At 42.7% G+C, this 19,165-nt stretch overlaps 1 protein-coding gene across 1 annotated transcript in view; it reads left to right on the forward strand.

The window, feature by feature from the left end:
• KIF13A (kinesin family member 13A) overlaps positions 1 to 19,165 on the forward strand; it is a 213,883-nt gene that overhangs the window by 138,518 nt on the left and 56,200 nt on the right. Inside the window, 6 exon segments of the mRNA XM_060307207.1 lie at positions 2,722 to 2,856; positions 3,537 to 3,649; positions 14,551 to 14,662; positions 15,036 to 15,248; positions 17,341 to 17,451; positions 19,009 to 19,143. Of these exon segments, the coding sequence (XP_060163190.1) occupies positions 2,722 to 2,856; positions 3,537 to 3,649; positions 14,551 to 14,662; positions 15,036 to 15,248; positions 17,341 to 17,451; positions 19,009 to 19,143 (819 nt within the window).

Below are 19,165 nucleotides of genomic sequence, written 5' to 3' on the forward strand. Positions count from 1 at the left end.
CACCCGTTTATGATAAAAACTCTCCAGAAAATGGGCATAGAGGGAACCTCCCTCAACATAGTAAAGGCCATATATGACAAACCCACAGCAAACATCATACTCAATGGTGAAAAACTGAAAGCATTTCCACTAAGTTCAGGAACAAGACAAGGATGTCCACTCTCGCCACTCTTATTCAACATAGTTTGGAAGTCCTAGCCTCAGCAGTCAGAAAAGAAAAAGAAAAGGAATACAAATTGGAAAAGAAGAAGTAAAACTGTCACTGCCGATGACACGGTAATATACATAGAAAATCCTAAAGGTGCTACCAGAAAACTACTAGAACTAATCAATGAATTTGGTAAGGTTGCAGGATACAAAATTAATGCACAGAAATCTCTGGCATTCCTATACACCAACAACAAAAAATCAGAGAAATTAAGGAAACACTCTCATTTACCATTGCAACAGAAAGAATAAAATACTTAGGAATAAACCTGCTTAAGGAGGCAAAAGGCTTGTACTCAGAAAACTATAAAACACTGATGAAAGAAATCGAAGATGACATAAACAGATGGAGAAATATACCATGTTCTTGGGTTAGAAGAATCAATATTGTGGAAGTGACTGTACTACCCAAAGCAATCTACAGATTCAATATAATCCCTATCAAACTACCAATAACATTCTTCACAGAATTAGAACAAAAAATTTTACAATTCGTATGGAAACACAAAAGACCCCGAATAGCCAAAGCAAACTTGAGAAAGAAAAATGGAGTTGGAGGAATCAGCCTCCCTGACTTCAAATTATACCACAAAGCTACAGTAATCAAGACAGTATTGTACTGGCACAGAAACAGAAATATAGATCAATGGTGCAGGATAGAATGCCCAGAGGTAAACCCGTGCACATATGGGCACTTAATTTATGACAAAGGAAGCAAGAACATACAATGGAGAAAAGACAACCTCTTCAATAAGTGGTGCTGGGAAAACCACCGTTACATGTAAAAGAATGAATTTAGAACACTACCTAACACCATACAGAAAAATAAACTCCAAATGGATTGAAGACTTAAATGTAAGATCAGACACTATAAAACTCTTAGAAGAAAACACTCTTTGACATAAACCACAGCAAGATCTTTTGTGACCCACTTCCTAGAGTAATGGAAATAAAAACAAAAACAAATGGGACTTAATTAAACTTAAAAGCTTTTGCACAACAAAGGAAACCATAAACAAGACAAAAAGACAGCCCTCAGAATGGGAGAATATATTTGCAAATGAAACAATAGACAACAGATTAGTCTACAAAATATACAAACAGCTCATGGAGCTCAATATCAAAAAAACAAACAATCCAGTTAAAAAATGGGCGGAAGACCTAAACAGACATTTCACCAAGGAAGACATACATATATGGCCAAGAGGCACATGAAAAGATGCTCAGCATCACTAATTATTAGAGAAGTGCAAATCAAAACTGCAATGAGTTGTCACCTCACACCACTCAGAATGGCCATTATCAAAAAATCCAGAAACAGTAAATGCTAGAAAGGGTGTGGTGAAAAGGGAACCCTCCTGCACTGTTGGTGGGAATGTAAATTGATACAACCACTATGGAAAACGGCATGGAGGTTCCTTAAAAAACTAAAAATAGAATTACCATATGAGCCAGCTATCCCACTACTGGACATATACCCTGAGAAAACCACAATTCAAAAAGAGACATGTACTACAATGTTCATTGCAGCACTATTTACAGTAGCCAGGACATGGAAGCAAGCTAAGTGTCCATCAACAGATGAACGGATAAAGATGTGGCACATATGTACAGTGGAATATTACTCAGCCATAAAAAGAAACGAAAACTGTAGTTATCTGTAGTGAGGTAGATGGCCCTAGAATCTGTCCTACAGAGTGAAGTAAGTCAGAAAGAGAAAAACAAATACTGTATGCTAATGCATATATATGGAATTAAAAAAAGAAAAAAACTGGTAGTGATGAACCTAGTTGCAGGGCAGGAATAAAGAAGTAGACCTAGAAAATGGACTTGAGTACATAGGGTTGGAGGGCAAAGCTGGGTTGAAGTGCGAGTAGCATCGATGTAAATACACTACCGAATGTAAAATAGTTGGCTGGTGGGAAGCAGCCGCATAGCACAGGAAGATCTGCTCGGTCCTCTGCGATGACCTAGCGGGTGGGATAGGGAAGATGGGAGGGAGGCTCAAGAGGGAGGGGATATGGGGGCATGTGTATGCATATGGATGATTCGCTTTGTTGTGCAACAGAAACTAACACAGTATTGTGAAGCCATTATACTCCAATAAAGATCTATTAAAAAAAATAAAGTAAAATAAAACCTCTGTTGAGCACAGGGAATTCTACTCAATACTCTGTAATGACCTCTATGGGGAAAGAATCTAAAAAATGAGCAGATGTATGTATATGTATAACCAAATCACTTTTCTGTACAGCAAAAGCTAACACAACATTGTAAATCCAACTATACTCCAATAGAAATTTTTAAAAATAAATAAAAAGAATGGGGGAAACATTTCATCCACTAGAAAGCACTGAGGGAGTGGAAGCTCGAAACAGGCTCTGTGGAGGAGAAGCAGGAGGTTTATATGGAAGGGTGGTGACAGATGCGTCATAATTAACACATATGCTTCATGGGCAGGATGCTGTTCTTGGGTTTTTTGCTTCTAATATTTTCCCTCTGCTTTTTCTCTAGGATATCGAGTCATTGATGTCTGAGGGAAATAAGTCTCGGACGGTAGCTGCGACCAACATGAATGAAGAAAGTAGCCGCTCCCATGCTGTGTTCAACATCATCATCACACAGACGCTGTATGACCTACAGTCTGGGGTGAGGGATCGGGTGGAACCTTCGGTAGCAGTGAAAGAGCTCTACCTTCATGAGTGAACTGTTTCGTGACTGGATTCAGTTCCTGAGAACTTTATGCCAGCTCTTCTACTTACTAGACGAGCTACTTTGCTTACATCATTAAATTTGTTAGGTCTTACTTTATATATAACATTTTTTAAAAAATTGGATTCCTTGTATAAACTCCCTAAAGAACGTGATGATGTCACCATACAGCTTTTACTATGTATCCTTTCATACTGAAATTCCCCTAAAAACAACTGGGTTTACTTCATAGTCATTAAGGGATGTTAAAGAGGAAACCGCAACATTTAGCCTAAAGAAAGCTTTTTCAAAAAAAGAAGGATTTGACCTGAATACGGAGGAATCCTCATGTCCTGGTATGTTCTCACAGGTGCATAGAAGCTCCAGCTTTCTGACTGTATTCTGGAAAGCCCAGTGCACTTGCTTCCCAACTACAAAACAAAATGCCACACCGCTACGCCAACCTAAACTTTGCCCGTGAAACTGCTAGACCAAGAACTCTTCTTACAATTTAAGATCTTCTTGAGGAGTATGCCTTGTTGCAGCGGGATGGCTTTCGTTGTGGTGCTGAGATATATGTAGATGCCTGTGTGGTTTCTGCACTCATGGGTGTCGTTTCTCTCGTTTCTCACGACTAGAATTCGGGAGAGAAAGTGAGCAAGGTCAGCTTGGTGGACCTGGCGGGTAGCGAGAGAGTGTCTAAAACGGGAGCCGCGGGAGAGCGACTGAAAGAAGGCAGCAACATTAACAAGTAAGAGGCTGGTGCAACTCCCGCGTTAAACTGGAACACCCCACCCAGCTTCTTGTGTGCCTGGGGGACTTGTCGCATTACCAGGGGTCAGATGGCTCTGATCACAGATGGTTCAGAGTCTGTGTAGCTTTAATGAACTGGGTTGTAAGAGGCTGGTGCAACTCCCGCGTTAAACTGGAACACCCCACCCAGCTTCTTGTGTGCCTGGGGGACTTGTCGCATTACCAGGGGTCAGATGGCTCTGATCACAGATGGTTCAGAGTCTGTGTAGCTTTAATGAACTGGGTTGTAAGAGGCTGGTGCAACTCCCGCGTTAAACTGGAACACCCCACCCAGCTTCTCGTGTGCCTGGGGGACTTGTCGCATTACCAGGGGTCAGATGGCTCTGATCACAGATGGTTCAGAGTCTGTGTAGCTTTAATGAACTGGGTTGAAGAAGAACATTCACCTGCCTCTATTGAGATGCATGAGGTTTAGTAAAATGCCTCAAACATTGTACGAACACCCAGTGTATCACTGTATAATATCGTCTTAGGTGAACACAAGTTGCAATTTTGCAAATCAAATCATATCTTAAATTTAACTCGAGGAGCTTATTCTGAAGAGAAAATCTGCTTCGAATCCCTTTGTAAGGCTAGTACGGTTTAAACATCAATATCTCCCCCCAAAAAGTAACATTTATTGACGAACTGCCGTCCTGAAATCTCACTCTGCCTGAGTGCCTGCAGCATGCCCAGGGATGTGGTGAAGGCTGGAGGAGAGCCGAGGTGCAGGGTGTGTAGGAGTTGGCCCGGTGGCCGAGGAGATGAAGGCATTTCACTCAGAGGGTACAGCAAAGGCACAGTAAATGCCCATAATGTGCTTAGAACAAAGCCTGGCACATAGTATACACTGAATAAATATTAACGGTTGTAGCTATTATTTTTATAAGCTGTATAAACAGCATGAGTAGAAAGTAGCTTAGTTTGTACTTGAACTTTTCTGTTGAGACATAATAACTTGGGGTTTTGTTTAGGACAGAAGGTGACAAGAGGTAATATAGTCAGGAACATGTTTGTGCAGCTTGCATTTCAAAATGGCACCGGCACATTGTAATTTTACAAAAGTTTACAAAAGTTTAAAATTAGCAGGGAAATATCACCCCCTCTATCCGATGGACAGAGCCGTGCTCACTGCACAAACTGCTGCTTTACGGGGTTAACTTCCAGTCATTCTGTCTCCTGCTCTAATAACAAAGGATTTTGCTCTATTTCATGACAAAGCATTATAGGAGCCCAGGCGGGCATACAGCTCTGCATTCCAAAATGAGTGCAAGAACCAGGATGGGGAAGCAGAAATGAGGGTGTGAGGATGCAGGTACCAAAGAAAAGAGTGTCACCCCTCCTAGACATTTGTTTACTGGTGCTAAGCCATGCCAGCCCTTTGCCTGTATCTACACTTGTGGGAAGCCACTGGGAATTCTGTGCTGTGAATTTATGGAAATTTTGAGTATGGCTGGCCTTCATGTGTAACAATCACTAGTTTCTTTTAACCTCTTACTATATGCCAGGCACTGTTCTGAATGCTCTATATGTAATAACTCACATCAGCATCGTGAGATGGGTCTATTACACCCATTTTACAGATGAGGAAAGCAAGGCAGAGAGCACTGGAATAATATATCCAGGGTCACAAAACTCTAAGCGTGGATCTTAGATTTGGTTGTAGGCAGTTTGGCTCGAGAGCCCAGACTCACCCCACTGCTGTAAGTGGGGTGCCCAAGTGTTCTGTTTGCCGGAAAGAGTCCTGATTGATACTTTTGTCCCAGAGGAAATATTAATAGTGCCCCCTTCAATTTGGACACTAAATTATGTAGTGTCTACACTACATGTATGTCTACATGTAGTGTAGACATACATGTAGTGTCTACCCGAAGGCCACATGATAACATGATTTAGGTACTCCAGCTACTGGCTCTTTTCCATTATGACTTAATGGATTGAATGGCATTCTCTTAGCTTCCTATCATCTTTCCTTAGTTATATACTGGCTCTTTCACAAATGGATGTATGTATTCCTTACTACTAGTCTGTGAGATATCTACATTTTTATGGTTCTTTTTAGTTTTGGGAGCACTTTCATATGCATTATTTCATGTGAGGTTCATTATATGTATCTTTTTCTCTGTTTAAAGATGAGGTTGGAGATATTTAAGTAGTATGAATAAAAGCTGAGCAGACGTTTATTAAGCCTCTGCTATGTGTCTGGCACTGCCTTGGATGTGGGGATGCAAGAGGATCTTAGATATTGTTGTAGACAGAATATTGCTTGCCTGTCCTCCAAATATGTCCGGGTCCTAATTCCCAAAACATGTGCACATTTTACCTCACAAAGGGATTTTGCAGATGTGATTAAGTTAAAGATTTTGAGATGAGAAGATGATTCGGGTGGGTCTGATGTAATCAGAAAGCTCCTTATAAGTGAAAGAAGGAAGTGGCAGAGCCAGCGTCAGGGTGACGTGGGTGAGAAAGACCTCACAGTCCATTGCTCGCGTGAGGATGGAGGAAGGGGCCATGGGCCGAGAGACGTGGGCACCTGGAAAAGGCGAGGAAACGGTTCTCCCCTCGAGCCTCCCGAAGGCACGTAGCACTGTCGGCACCTTGGTTTTAGCTCAGGGAAGCACATTCTGGACTTCTGGCCTCCAGAACTGTAAGATGATACAGTTGTGTTGTTTTAGGCCACTGTGTCTCTGGTTACTTGTTACAGCATGATTGCTGCCCTCGAGGAGCACATAGGTTAGGATACAGTAAGTTACTTCATTCGAAAAAGCAAAAGGAGGTGGGGGGATTTTCTCGAGCAGGTGATGTTGAGAAGTGCTACGTCACCCAGCATTGAAGCATGTTTTTATAGGACACATTGACCAGCCTGTGGATGTTTGCCAAGTTGGTCTTGTGCTTTTCCCAAAATAACTGGCTCGAAGGGAGTGGAGCCGTCTCTGAACCCTTTCCCTTGAACCTTAATCCAGGCCTTTTTTCTTTACCCCACACATCTCTCTCAGCTCCCTGAGTTGGTGCATAAGTGCCGGCAGCCCACTGTGGGTCCAGGTCTCCACCAGGTGTCCTCCAAGTTCTCAGCATGGTCATTGGTACTTAGTCACTGAACTGATGGGACATCTTCTCACAGTAGGACCATGCCGTGGTCTGCACAGCTGTCTTAGAGACCTTTGTAGAAGGAGAGGCCCATAGTCCTTTACCTGCAGTTCCAAAATCCAAAGTGCTCTGAAAACCAAGTGCTTTTCTGATTTTCTTCATAGCTCACTTGTTGGTGAACCCTCACCTGAACTCTGATGAGGTCTTTATCTTCATTTATGGTCTTTATTTACTCATTTAGTGTGGCCGTTCATAAGTTTAGCTGCAGAAACGTTCATGAATTTTACTATGGGCTGCTGTCCCAGATCCCACCAGTGGTCATGGGTAAGTGTATGCACTGAACTTCCTCAAATCCAAAATATTCTGAATTTCAAAACACATGTGGCCCCGAGGATATCCAATAAGAGATAAATGGACCTGCACTTTTTTGTTCCGTTTAGCAAATATGTGTTGAACACCGACTGGGCATAAGAAGAAAGGGGTGAGTAAGATCAGACCCTGGCCTCAGGAAGTTCAAGGTCCAGTGGGGAAGGAGACCTTTGGAGGAGTGATATTAATACGTTAACTGCCATAGAAACTTACACACAGGGTGCGGTGGGGACATGGGTGACAACACAGCTGGCAGGTTTGCGGGAGGCTTCCCAGAGGAGACGCGGGAGCTTCTTAGTTACAGAAACTAGGGGTGTGACCTTTCCGTGCCTCTGTTTCCTCACCTGTAAAATGTGGATGAGCAAACACTGTGAGTAAGGCTGTTGTGAGGATTAAATTAGTGACTACTTGTAGCATGCTTAGAACAGGCCTACCCCTAGTAAGCTCTATGTTAAGTGTGTATTCGTAAAATAAATAGTGTATTGAAACTGCTGCCTGATAGTTCCACAAATGGTTTTTTTAAGCCTTAAAATCAGTGCCCAGTGGAGGGCTAAAATTAAAGAAATCTCTGACATGTTTCCTAAGCTTTCTCTCAGCCTCCTACTGGGGCTTCTTTATATGGAACATTAATAATCCTCTTAAGCAGACCTGCCAGGGACTTCACACGGACATTAGTGTCTGCTTAATGGGCTATGGATTTAGGGGCTTCATCTCTCCTTAAGCTCTTAAGAGCTTTACAGCACACGTTATTCCTTCACGCGGAGAGCTAAGGCACTGTATGGCTGTACCGCCAAGGCCTGTTCCGGACTGGGGAGGGATAGGTCAACTGTAGACCATCTTCAGAGGGGACGCATCTGGGAATCCGTCTGCTGCTCCTCTGTCTACTGAGGGCGGAAGGACGAAGCCTTTTTCTGCTCCTGGAGACTGGTTGGTTCAACTTCTCTGAGAACTCACTTAGATCATGGAACACTCTCTAATACCCCTAGGAATGTCATTGAAAACGGTTCTGTTCTATTCTCAGCAATGGCCAACCATTAAATGCCAACAGTGTTCATCTAATGAGTATCTTCCCCAGTCTCCTTTCCATTTCAATCACTGTGGTTAATAATAAAGTATATACTAAACATATCCAAAAATGGGCTCTGCTGAACACTTGTTTGAGGGATATTAATATGTTACTCCTAGGATTCTGTCATATAATTTGTTTTTGTTTTTGTTTTTGTTTTTGCGGTACGCGGGCCTCTCACTGCTGTGGCCTCTCCCGTTGCGGAGCACAGGCTCCGGACGCGCAGGCTCAGCGGCCATGGCTCACGGGCCCAGCCACTCCGCGGCACGTGGGATCCTCCCGGACCGGGGCACGAACCCGCGTCCCCTGCATCGGCAGGCGGACTCTCAACCACTGCGCCACCAGGGAAGCCCCTATAATTTGTTTTAATAACTTATAAGCACAATGTTTCTAATGTTTCATGTGACTCAATCCTTTTTTTCTTCTTGAGCACCCTCCATGACTCTTGTTCGTTTCCCCTCGGAAACCTCATTTCAGTGGGTTTTGCCTGCAGAACTAAACGTGAACTTGTACCAGGGGAGAATAAAAGTGGCCTGCCTTCTGTCCATTATTCAGGGGCGGGTGGGGGTCCTTGTTAATTTACCACTTGTGCATTGCAGGGTCCACATATGTGAAGAAAGAAATCTGAATAAATGTCTCTGTATTTAACACAAGAGACCCACGGGGACAGAGCAAAAATTCGCTCCTGAGGATGCAGTAGCCACATCTTTTGGGACATGTGCCATTGTTACTTCAGTGTTTCCCAAAACATTCTTGTGAAATACTAGTTCCTCAAGTGGCTCTGGGGAGAAAAGGACCCCTGGATAAATAATTTTGAGAAAGGTTACTTATAAAGCCTTCCTTGGGAGATTCCCAGTGCTAAAAGCGCTCAGAAATCCTGTAGTCATGAATCCCATATAACTTCATGATTCCCTGAGCTTACTTGATGACAGAATTCTAGGTATACCATATATTAATGTCTCCAGAACAAATGTGCAAAAGAACTTTTTTTTTGGGGGGGGGGAATGTTCGTATATGCTTTTTTATTACACCACAGCAATTGAAATGGAAATGAGATTGGGAATGATACTCATTAGATGAACATTTGAGTTTAATGATTTGCATTAGTCACTGGAAAACAGTGGTGAGTGGAAATGAGGCCCATACTGTAGATATAACTGTTTTCTTTCCTCTCCTGTCATGTGATGGTGCTGTCCTTTCACCATAATTTTCCACATAAATTGCCACTTTGCATTTCTCCTTTCCTGTAAGGAGTGGGGACTTCCTGGGGAAGAGGGCTAAACTCAGTTCCACTAACTTCATCATCTTTTGACTAATTCTGTAAAAGCCAAGGATTGCATTATGCTGTAAGCAACAGAAACCACTGCAATGACAACCAAGTGATGAGTTCATCTTTCTCGCTTAACAAGAAGTCAGAGGCAGGCCCAGCACCTCAGAAATGCTATGAGGCACACAGCTGTATGTACTAACCTTAGTGTGTGTTCATGCGGTTCTCATGACCTCGAGACAGCTCTACCATTCCAGGCATTGTATCCATATCTGTGTTCCAAACAAGATGGGGAAATGACCACCGGCTTCTGTCAGCTGACTATGTACCTTTTCTATCAGGAGAACCATAGCCTGCTCGGAAGCCCCTCCCAGGAATATCTCCCTATATCTCATTGGCCAGAACTGTGTTTCATGGCTTCTCCGAGCTGCAGAGGACTCTGTAGAGATTTTAGCTCAGTTCATCCTTCCCAGCAAAATCAGGTGTCCGTTAGCAAGTAAGAAAGGGGAAAATGGATATTGGGCCAGCACCCACAGAGTGTACCCAAACCGGCCTTGAATTAGTCCTTTGTAGAAAGAGGTTCGTCTTCTGTTCTTCACTGTATTCTAGACTCAGCATAGTAACTTGGCAAATATTGACTGCGTGCTTTCTGTAAGCCAGGCGTAGCAGTCTCTGCTGCCACGGTGGTCACAGTCTAAGTAGAAAGAGCAGTGCATACACGGCTGACTCTGATAAAGTTTAATAAGTCCTACAGTTATGATCTTAGAAAAAGATCACTGGAAACGTAGGTAAAATAGATTTGAAATCCATCCTAGACATTATAGATAACTCACATCACATCATATCTACTCCTAAGAGAAGGAATCTGGTGATTGGAGTTTCAAGGGAAACTAGGTAGGTTTAAGGAAGGTATAGAAAAGCAAAAAAAAAAAAAGTTGAATTATGACAATTTTTTAAATTGGGGTATAGTTGCTTTACAATGTTGTGTTGGTTTCTGCTGTACAGTGAAGTGAATCAGCTGTATGTATACATATAAATGACAATTTTTTTTTCAGCAAGCCACTTTTATTTTGATCCTCCTGAGTTTTATTTTTGATCCTCCTGAGTTTTATTTACTCTCTTTCTGATCCCGAATTCTCCCTTGTTATAGTTGGCTGTCTGTTTTTTTTGTCCTTTTTTTGTTTTTTTGCGGTACGCGGGCCTCTCACTGTTGTAGCCTCTCCCGTTGCGGAGCACAGGCTCCGGACGCGCAGGTTCAGCGGACCGGCGCACGAACCCGTGTCCCCTGCATCGGCAGGCGGACTCTCAACCACTGCGCCACCAGGGAAGCCCCTGGCTGTCTGTTTATAGATGTTATCCCCTGGCCTAAGTCTTCCTTCCTCCGCAGCCAGCCCCTCCCCCTTCTCCTCCCGCCCCCCCGCCAAGACTCGTGGTGAGAGATTTAACCATTAGGAACTTCCTCACTGTCTCCACCTCCAGCAGGTTCAGGAAAGGAGCGGTGCTTTCCTAGAATGAGAATGATTCCTGGAGTAATGTTTTCAGCCCCTAAAATTGGCAAAACACTCCCACCCCATTCTGACACCCATGAGCTGCCTGTTTGCCTCCAGGCTGAAACAGCAGGGCTAGCAGCGTCCATAATTTGTTATTTTGTTATATTTTTAAGGTCCCTGGAAATAAAATTCCTATTAAAATATGTAAGCCTGGTGTTCAGCTTTCAGACGTTGAACTTTCAAATGGTTTTTAGCATCCTAGATGCCCTTGGATCACTGCAGGGGGGAACCCAGAAAGGGGGGGGGTGGCATGGACCCCTCGTCACTGGATAACCTGGTGACCTCTCCGACATCACCGAGTCCCACTCATTCTGCAGTTTATTTCTTTTTGTTCCAAGAGGACCATATTAGGTTCGGATGAAGTTCTTGTTTTGACTGTATGCACACCGTTAGGTAAAGAGCATGGCTTCTACAAGTGTTAAGCTTCTCTAACTGAATCAGTTATAGAGCTGTAGGACCACTGTTAACCTCAGAATTGCCGATACTGACCCTTGAGTCGCTGAGCTCTTTGTAGTTGGTATGAATTAAAGTAATATCTGCTGCATTTGGGTATGAAAAATTGGGGATAGTCCAAAGAGTTGCTTCCAAATGAAAATTTCATTTCAATAGTAGCAAAATATGAAAAATGCCCAGTATTCTATATCTAAAGCAGAAATGTGTTTTTGCCTTATATTGAACTCCTTTTTCCCTCTTTTTCATATATATCACATGCCATTTTTCTTAAAATTTCTTTTAAAGTGTACAATTCGGTAGCTTTATGATATTCATAGAGCTGTGTAACCATTACCACAAACTAATTTTAAAACATTTTCATCATCCCCAAAAGAAACCTGGTGTCCAGATCATTCCCCCTTCCCCCCACCTCCCCAGCCCCGGGCAACCACGACTGCCATCTCTATAGGTTTGCCTCTTCTGGATGTTTCATATATAAATGGAATCAAACAGTATATGGCTGTATCAGTTTCCTAGTGTTATAACAGATTACCACAAACTGGAAGGGTTAAAACAACAGTACTATATTTTCTCACAGTTCTGAAAGCCAGAGGTCCAAAATCAAGGGATTAGCAGGGTTGGTTCCTTCTTGGGGACTCAGAGGGAAAACCTCTTCCATGCCTCTCTCCTACCTTCTAGTGGTTGCCGGCACTCCTTGGCTTGTGGATGCATCACTCCAGTCTCTGCCTCCATTTGCACCAGTTGTTTTCCCCTGTGTGTCTTTGTGTCTTCTCATGGCTTTATTTTACGTACACCAGTCATTGGATCAGAGCCCTCCCTAAGCCAGTATGATCTCATCTTAACTATTTACATCTGCAAGGTCCTTATTTCCAAATGAGGTCACATCTAAGGTTCCGGTGGACATAATTTGGGGGTGGGGAGTGGGCACTATACAACCCAGGCCAGTGGCTTTTTGTGTTCGTCTTCTTTCTCTTATAAGTTTTCAAGGTTCATCCATGTTGTAGCATGTTTCAGAACTTCATTCCTCTCATATGGCTGAATAATACTCCTTCGCAAGGACATGCCACATTTTATTCTTCCCTTCATCATTCGGTGGACCTTTGGGCTGGTTCCACATTTTGGCTGTTGTGAATATTGCTGCTATGAAAATTGTTATACAAGTTTTTGTTTGGACATATGTTTTCATTTCTCTTGGGGTGGATTTGTTTAACTTTTAAATTTGTCAATTATGATACACATATTTATGTCACTTGGCAGTAATGGCCGTTGGTTATTAAAATTCTGACTCATTTTTGCCTCTTGGAATTGCTTTGTGTTTCAATGACTTTTCCAGTGACTCACCTTTGGAGAATTATATTGTGTGGTGGGAAATACGCTTTTACTCCTTTCAACTTATTTAATGGAAATCTATTGTTAACATTAGAAAGAAAGCTATGTAGTCTTTCAGTTGCTAAGCTCTAGTCACATGCTGATTTGTGTCCTTCCTTGTCTTTTATAAATACGTAGTAGCTTTCAATTTTTTAATCATTTACAAAGGGTTTTGTCTTTATGATATCACGTAACCTTCCTTGCAGTCCCGGGAGATGTCCTGAGACTGCTCTTTTCTGGCTGCTAAACTTGGAATCCAGTTGATTTCTTTTAAAAGAGCAATTGGTACTTAACTAGGATACAAGGATGTCCTTCATCCCTCAATACCACAAATCTGTTGTTTCTATGGTGATGTTTTCTCCAAGTGCAGAGAACATGTATTAACCACCACGGGACACTCATTAGCCTAGACTAGTGGTTCTCAAACTCTACCTGCATCAGAATCACCTGGAAGACTTGTGAAAGCTCAGGTTCCTGAGTCCCACCATGAATGTTTGATTCAGTAGGTCTGTGGTGGGGCCTGAGAATGTGCATTTCTAACAAGGCTGCAAGTTGTGCTGGTGCTGCTGGTCCCAGGACCACTTTTGAGGCTCATAGGCCTGGCACCTGAATGTATGTATCACTTTGGGTATTGTTCAACCAGGGCTTCTCAAAATTTAATGCGCATGTGAATCACCTGGAGATGCCTTTAACTGGTTCTGATTCAGCAGGCCTGGGAAGGCTTCCAAGATTCTGCTTGGGTAGTTCTTTGTTAAACTGTAGCAACTCCACATTGAAATAAGCTTGCCAGCTTTAAGCAGATGAACAGGATGTACCTTGTAACTGTAGTGGAAGGGTGCTTTGCAAGTTACATTGTTACTCTGGGAAAATCGGAGGCCAGAGTGGTCCAAGTTAGACTCAAAGAGTAAATGGTTGAGACTTTAAACATAATATTTGAAGTAAGTTATAATTCTCTAGTGCGATCTTTTTGTTTTGTTTTGTTTTTTGTTTTGTTTTCGCGGTACGTGGGCCTCTCACTGCTGTGTACTCTCCCGTTGTGGAGCACAGGCTCTGGACGCGCAGGCCCAGCGGCCACGGCTCACGGGCCCAGCTGCTCCGCAGCATGTGGGATCTTCCTGGACCGGGACACGAACCCGTGTCCCCTGCATCGGCAGTCGGACTCTCAACCACTGCGCCACCAGGGAAGCCCTCTAGTGCGATCTTTTAAATGTATGTTTCCAGGTTCTGAAATGTATGTTTCCAGGTTCTGTGATTGATCGGAATAGACTCTACAGGGATTCTACATTCATTCTTTTAAATTAATGGGGTTACTTTTTGTTTTCCTTTTTTTCAGTTTCTTAACAAATGAATGTAGACTTGATGATATCAGCTTTAGGGACTTTTATTTTTTTTTATTTTTTATTTTTTTGCGGTACGCGGGCCTCTCACCGTTGTGGCCTCTCCCGCTGCGGAGCAGAGGCTCCGGACATGCAGGCTCAGCGGCCATGGCTCACGGGCCCAGCCGCTCCGCGGCATGTGGGATCTTCCCGGGCCGGGGCACGAACCTGCGTCCCCTGCATCGGCAGGCGGACTCTCAACCACTGCGCCACCAGGGAAGCCCGGGACTTATAATTTTATACTTATTATCTAGAAGGATTATTATTTTACGAAAACTAAATAAATACTCCATAAAACTAATTTTTAAATTTTTCTCTTGGCAGATCACTTACAACCTTGGGGTTGGTTATCTCATCGCTGGCTGACCAGGCAGCTGGCAAGGGTAAAAACAAATTTGTGCCTTATCGCGATTCAGTCCTCACTTGGCTTCTTAAGGTAATTCATTGTTCTCGTGTTCTTTTCCAACTAGAAATTGGCTGTTTCAGTGGTGACAGCTGAGAAGTGTGTGCAAAATACTACACAACGTACTCCTGACAATACTGTTATCCTGATTCCTAAACATGCAGGATGAAAACTCATTCCTGTTGCCTTTTTTCCATTAATAATGCTGTTTGACAGGCATTGTGCATTGATGTGAATAGAGAGAGACCACTTTCATCTGTCATAAACTTACTTGTGAAATACAAACCCATTTCCACACTGAGTTTTCTTCAGCACGAAGGTCACCCGTGCACGTGTGCTGCTTCCCTCATGCGTTGAGCGTGGAATGGGGCTTGTTTCCTAAGATGCTATTTGAAATATTTTGCAGGACAATCTGGGGGGCAACAGCCAGACCTCTATGATCGCCACCATTAGCCCAGCAGCAGACAACTACGAAGAGACCCTCTCCACACTAAGATATGCCGATCGAGCCAAAAGGATCGTTAACCATGCCGTTGTGAATGAGGATCCCAACGCAAAAGTCATCCGGGAACTGCGGGAGGAAGTGGAGAAACTGCGAGAGCAACTCTCGCAGGCTGAGGTATGGTCAGTCCGGTTCTCCCTGTGATCCAAGCTCCCCGGCTCGTGGTGTCTGAGTGGCGAGGCGAGGTCGAGCTCACTTGCACTTCCGGGTCGCCTCATGTGGTTCAGTAGTTCTGAGTTGATGGGCATCTCCTCCGTGCTAAGCACTGTGAAGACACAGGTGTATAATGCAAGGCTCCGTCCCATGAACTGACAGTCAAGGAAGCAGACAATTGAAAGAGAGGTGCTGCTATTGCCTCTTTGCTTCAGTCAATCAGGTGGCCCTTGAGCCCAGATCTCTTCCAATGTGAAATCCTGAGACCCAAATATGCTGCTTTGATTAACATTGTAGATTACATTCCCATGCAGCCTTGCCATTTTCAGAGAAGTTAGTTCTGTATCATCTCCTCATTAAGTCGTGGAGGACAAGGTGGTCAAGAATAGTTAGCATTAGGAAAAATTCAGAAATCTCCTTTTATCTTTTTTTATCAGCTCCTGACAGGGAGCAAAATCATTTTGCATTGTTACCATCTTTCCTTGGCTTTACCCAGACTTTAATAACCATAACCCTTTCCAAATAGCTGTTGCCAGAGAGGCACTGTCTCACTGAAATAGTAACAGGACTGAGATGAAGGTCAAATGCCTTAACTTCAGTCACATGCTTCCACGTGCCAGGGTTCAGATGTGTACCTAAGGCTTCTAAGTTCACATTCCTTCATACCACTGTCTTCTGACCCCACAAAGAAAAGGAAGTCAAAGCCAGGGATCTGAATATTCCATCTGTTGGTGATCACGGAGTTGCATTATAACTATTTGTTTACATGTCTTTCTCGTCTTCTTGGCCACGGGCTCCTAAAGTGCAAGAGGCGTGTTTTATTAATTTTTTTTCGCTAACCCTTAGTACAACATTGATACTGGAAAGCACTTAGCGCAATGACTTGCCCATGGTAAGTGCTCGATAAATGTTGCTCTTTTTGTGATTATCATCATAATCATCATTGAGTGCATCAAGCATGATTTTTTTAAAAATCGATGCCAAGAAGGGTAGCAGAACACCTGAAAAATCAAAATGCTGATAAACTTTGATGAGAGTCATGATCCTAGGAGGAGAGTATAACAGCTCTGGAGTTTGTCTGTAGGTGGATGGTCTCCATCCTCCCTCTTTTCTGTGAATCTGCATTTCCACTGTGACCATGTAATCTAGGGCGGGTAGCTAGAACAATGCCTGGCCAAAGGGTAGAGCAGAGGAACCACAGCAGGTTCATGTAGAATTTTCATGTGTGTCCCCTTGGACCCAGCACTAAATATCACTCCCAGGCTCTGTTAACAGAGTGAGACTCAAGCATCCTGAGCCGGCCTCCACATCATCGCCACTTCAGCTTCCTGTCCGAGCTCTGCCATCTTTCTTGGTCATAGGGTTATACTCTGCAGAAGCTCATGTGACTATAGGGTGTCAAAAAAGCATATGTGGTGGCCAAGTAAAGGCCCCCCAAATTTCTTAAGTTGCATATAGCTATATTTAGACCCCTTAATTATTCTCACTGAGCAAACACAGAGGGAAATGACTGCCTTTTAAGCAGAAGTCCTATTTCCAAGTGAGTAATAAATATGCTACGTTTATTACCATCAATAAGAAAGTAGTTCAAATGGCCCAGACTCAAATCTTAAAATAAATGAGAAGAATTGCCACCTTTCCTGGTAGGTTAATATAACTGGAATGTGTTTATAAGTGATGTGTGTTGATCTCTGTCTTATTGAAAAAGAAGTCTACGTAAGTAATTTGTTCTCATACTTTTCTATTTTGAAGATGAACTTTAGCATCTTTTAGGTCTTTAAATGTGAAATTTAAGTACGATGGGTAAAATTACTCTGGGATGATTTGTATCAATTTAATTCAGGGCACTGGAATTTCTCTTTCTCCCTCAAAGAGTAGCAGCCATTTACGCTTTCACTTCATTTGATTAATAAAGGTCTAAAACCCCCTGACAGTGTGTGGCTTAATTGCTTCCAACAGACAGTTGATAACCGCTTAAGAAGGACAATAAGGGATTGTCTTGTACACAAGGGTGGAAAAAATTAGAAAATCAGATTTCTCTGCTTTCATTTTAAAGGCTATGAAGGCCCCTGAACTGAAAGAGAAGCTCGAAGAGTCTGAAAAGCTGATAAGAGAACTAACAGTGACTTGGGAAGAGAAGCTGAGGAAAACAGAAGAAATTGCACAGGTAGCTTGATAACTTGGGCCTAAAATATTGTGATTTTTTTTTAATTTTATTTTTTAATTGAAGTAGAGTTGATTTACAATTCTGTGCCAATCTCTGCTGTACAGCAAAGTGACTCAGTTATACACATGTAGACATTCTTTTTATATATATATTTTTTCTTTTCCATTGTGTTTTATCACAGGATATTGAATATATTTCCCTGTGCTACAGTGATTCTTTTTCATTTGCTGTCTTTTCTGTATAGCCACTTATCATCCTCAAAAAGTCCTTTAAGGACCTCTTTCTACTGAACTAGAGCCTGCAAAGATCCTCTTTAGACACTGGCTTCATTGTTTTTCATTAACTACCGTTTGGTCCCTGTATTTGCTAGAAGTGTTGCAGAGCACTGAATTTGTACAGGCATGGTTCAGGAAACATCTTTAATACGTTCTGCTTTTCACATTTAACCAGAAACCTGTTCTGTGGTTTTAGATCACCTGGCAAAGCATGCAGCTACCTGATTGGCAGAGAATTTACAACATGCAGCATATCAGTAGTTTTTTCAGTGTGCTTGATTCTTCAGCTTGTTAGCAAATGCTGTTATGAACTTTACTTGAGAAAATAAAAAGCAAGGACTAATCGTGTGAGTGTGTGTGTATGAGAGAGATGAACCTCTACACTGTACATTTCATGAACAGTTTAATCTCATTGACCACTTGTAAGTATTGGACCATCCCAATCAGGTAGCTTGAAATCAGTAACTGGAACCTAGTCCAGCCTGCTGCTTATATGTCTTGTAGATATCACAAACATATACCTAACTTTCTATAACTCCTACATTGCTTTATTTTTCTTCATAGCCCATATCACCTTTGGAAATTCTGTATTTTACTTGTCTGTTTTGTCATGGTCTCTCTCCTTCTATTAGAATATAAGTTTTCATGAAAGGAGTAGCTTTGTTTTGTTTGCTTTTATATGCTCAGCCCTAGATCTGTACCTAACACATAAATATGTCTTGAATAACTTGAATGCCCCATCTCCCACTACTTTCCCACATTGACTTTCCCACCTGAAATCATCCAGTACGCCCAGAGTCTTTACTGTGCTTTCCTCTGCCCTTCCCCTAGAACACTCTGCCCTTACCTTGGTGCTCTCCCATTTCTTCCTACTGAAATTCTCCTTGTGCTTCAAGAACCATCTCAAATGCATTCTCTTCCTGAAGCCTTTCCTGGACTCTTAACCCATCATGATTTCCCTCCTTTGAAGCCCCGCAGCACATTGTTCCTCTCCAATGGCACAGGACTCTCCTCTTTTACTTCTAGTTGTGTGGTCTTATCACCTCCACTGGACAGGAAGCCCTTAAGGGCAGGATGGTGCCTGGTTCATCCTTGGTGCCCCTAAAACACTGACACAAGAAGTCATGCGTTTTAGGATCTCAGTAAACTTGGTTGAGCTGATTAGAATGTGTAATTTCACTGGCCTTGTCCCCAGAAATAGTGCCTTAAGCTTTCCACGGATACATCTCACGACTAGAGCAACAAATAGAGCTTCCCTGCTTTTGTCTGTGTCTGTGCACAGGAGAGGCAACGACAACTTGAAAGTATGGGGATTTCCCTGGAGACGTCTGGTATCAAGGTGGGGGATGACAAGTGCTACCTAGTCAACCTGAATGCAGACCCTGCTCTCAACGAACTTCTGGTTTATTATTTAAAGGTAAGAGAGTATGTTAACAGAT

The sequence above is a fragment of the Globicephala melas genome, chromosome 11 (genome assembly GCF_963455315.2).
Source record: "Globicephala melas chromosome 11, mGloMel1.2, whole genome shotgun sequence".
Lineage (NCBI taxonomy): Eukaryota > Metazoa > Chordata > Mammalia > Artiodactyla > Delphinidae > Globicephala > Globicephala melas.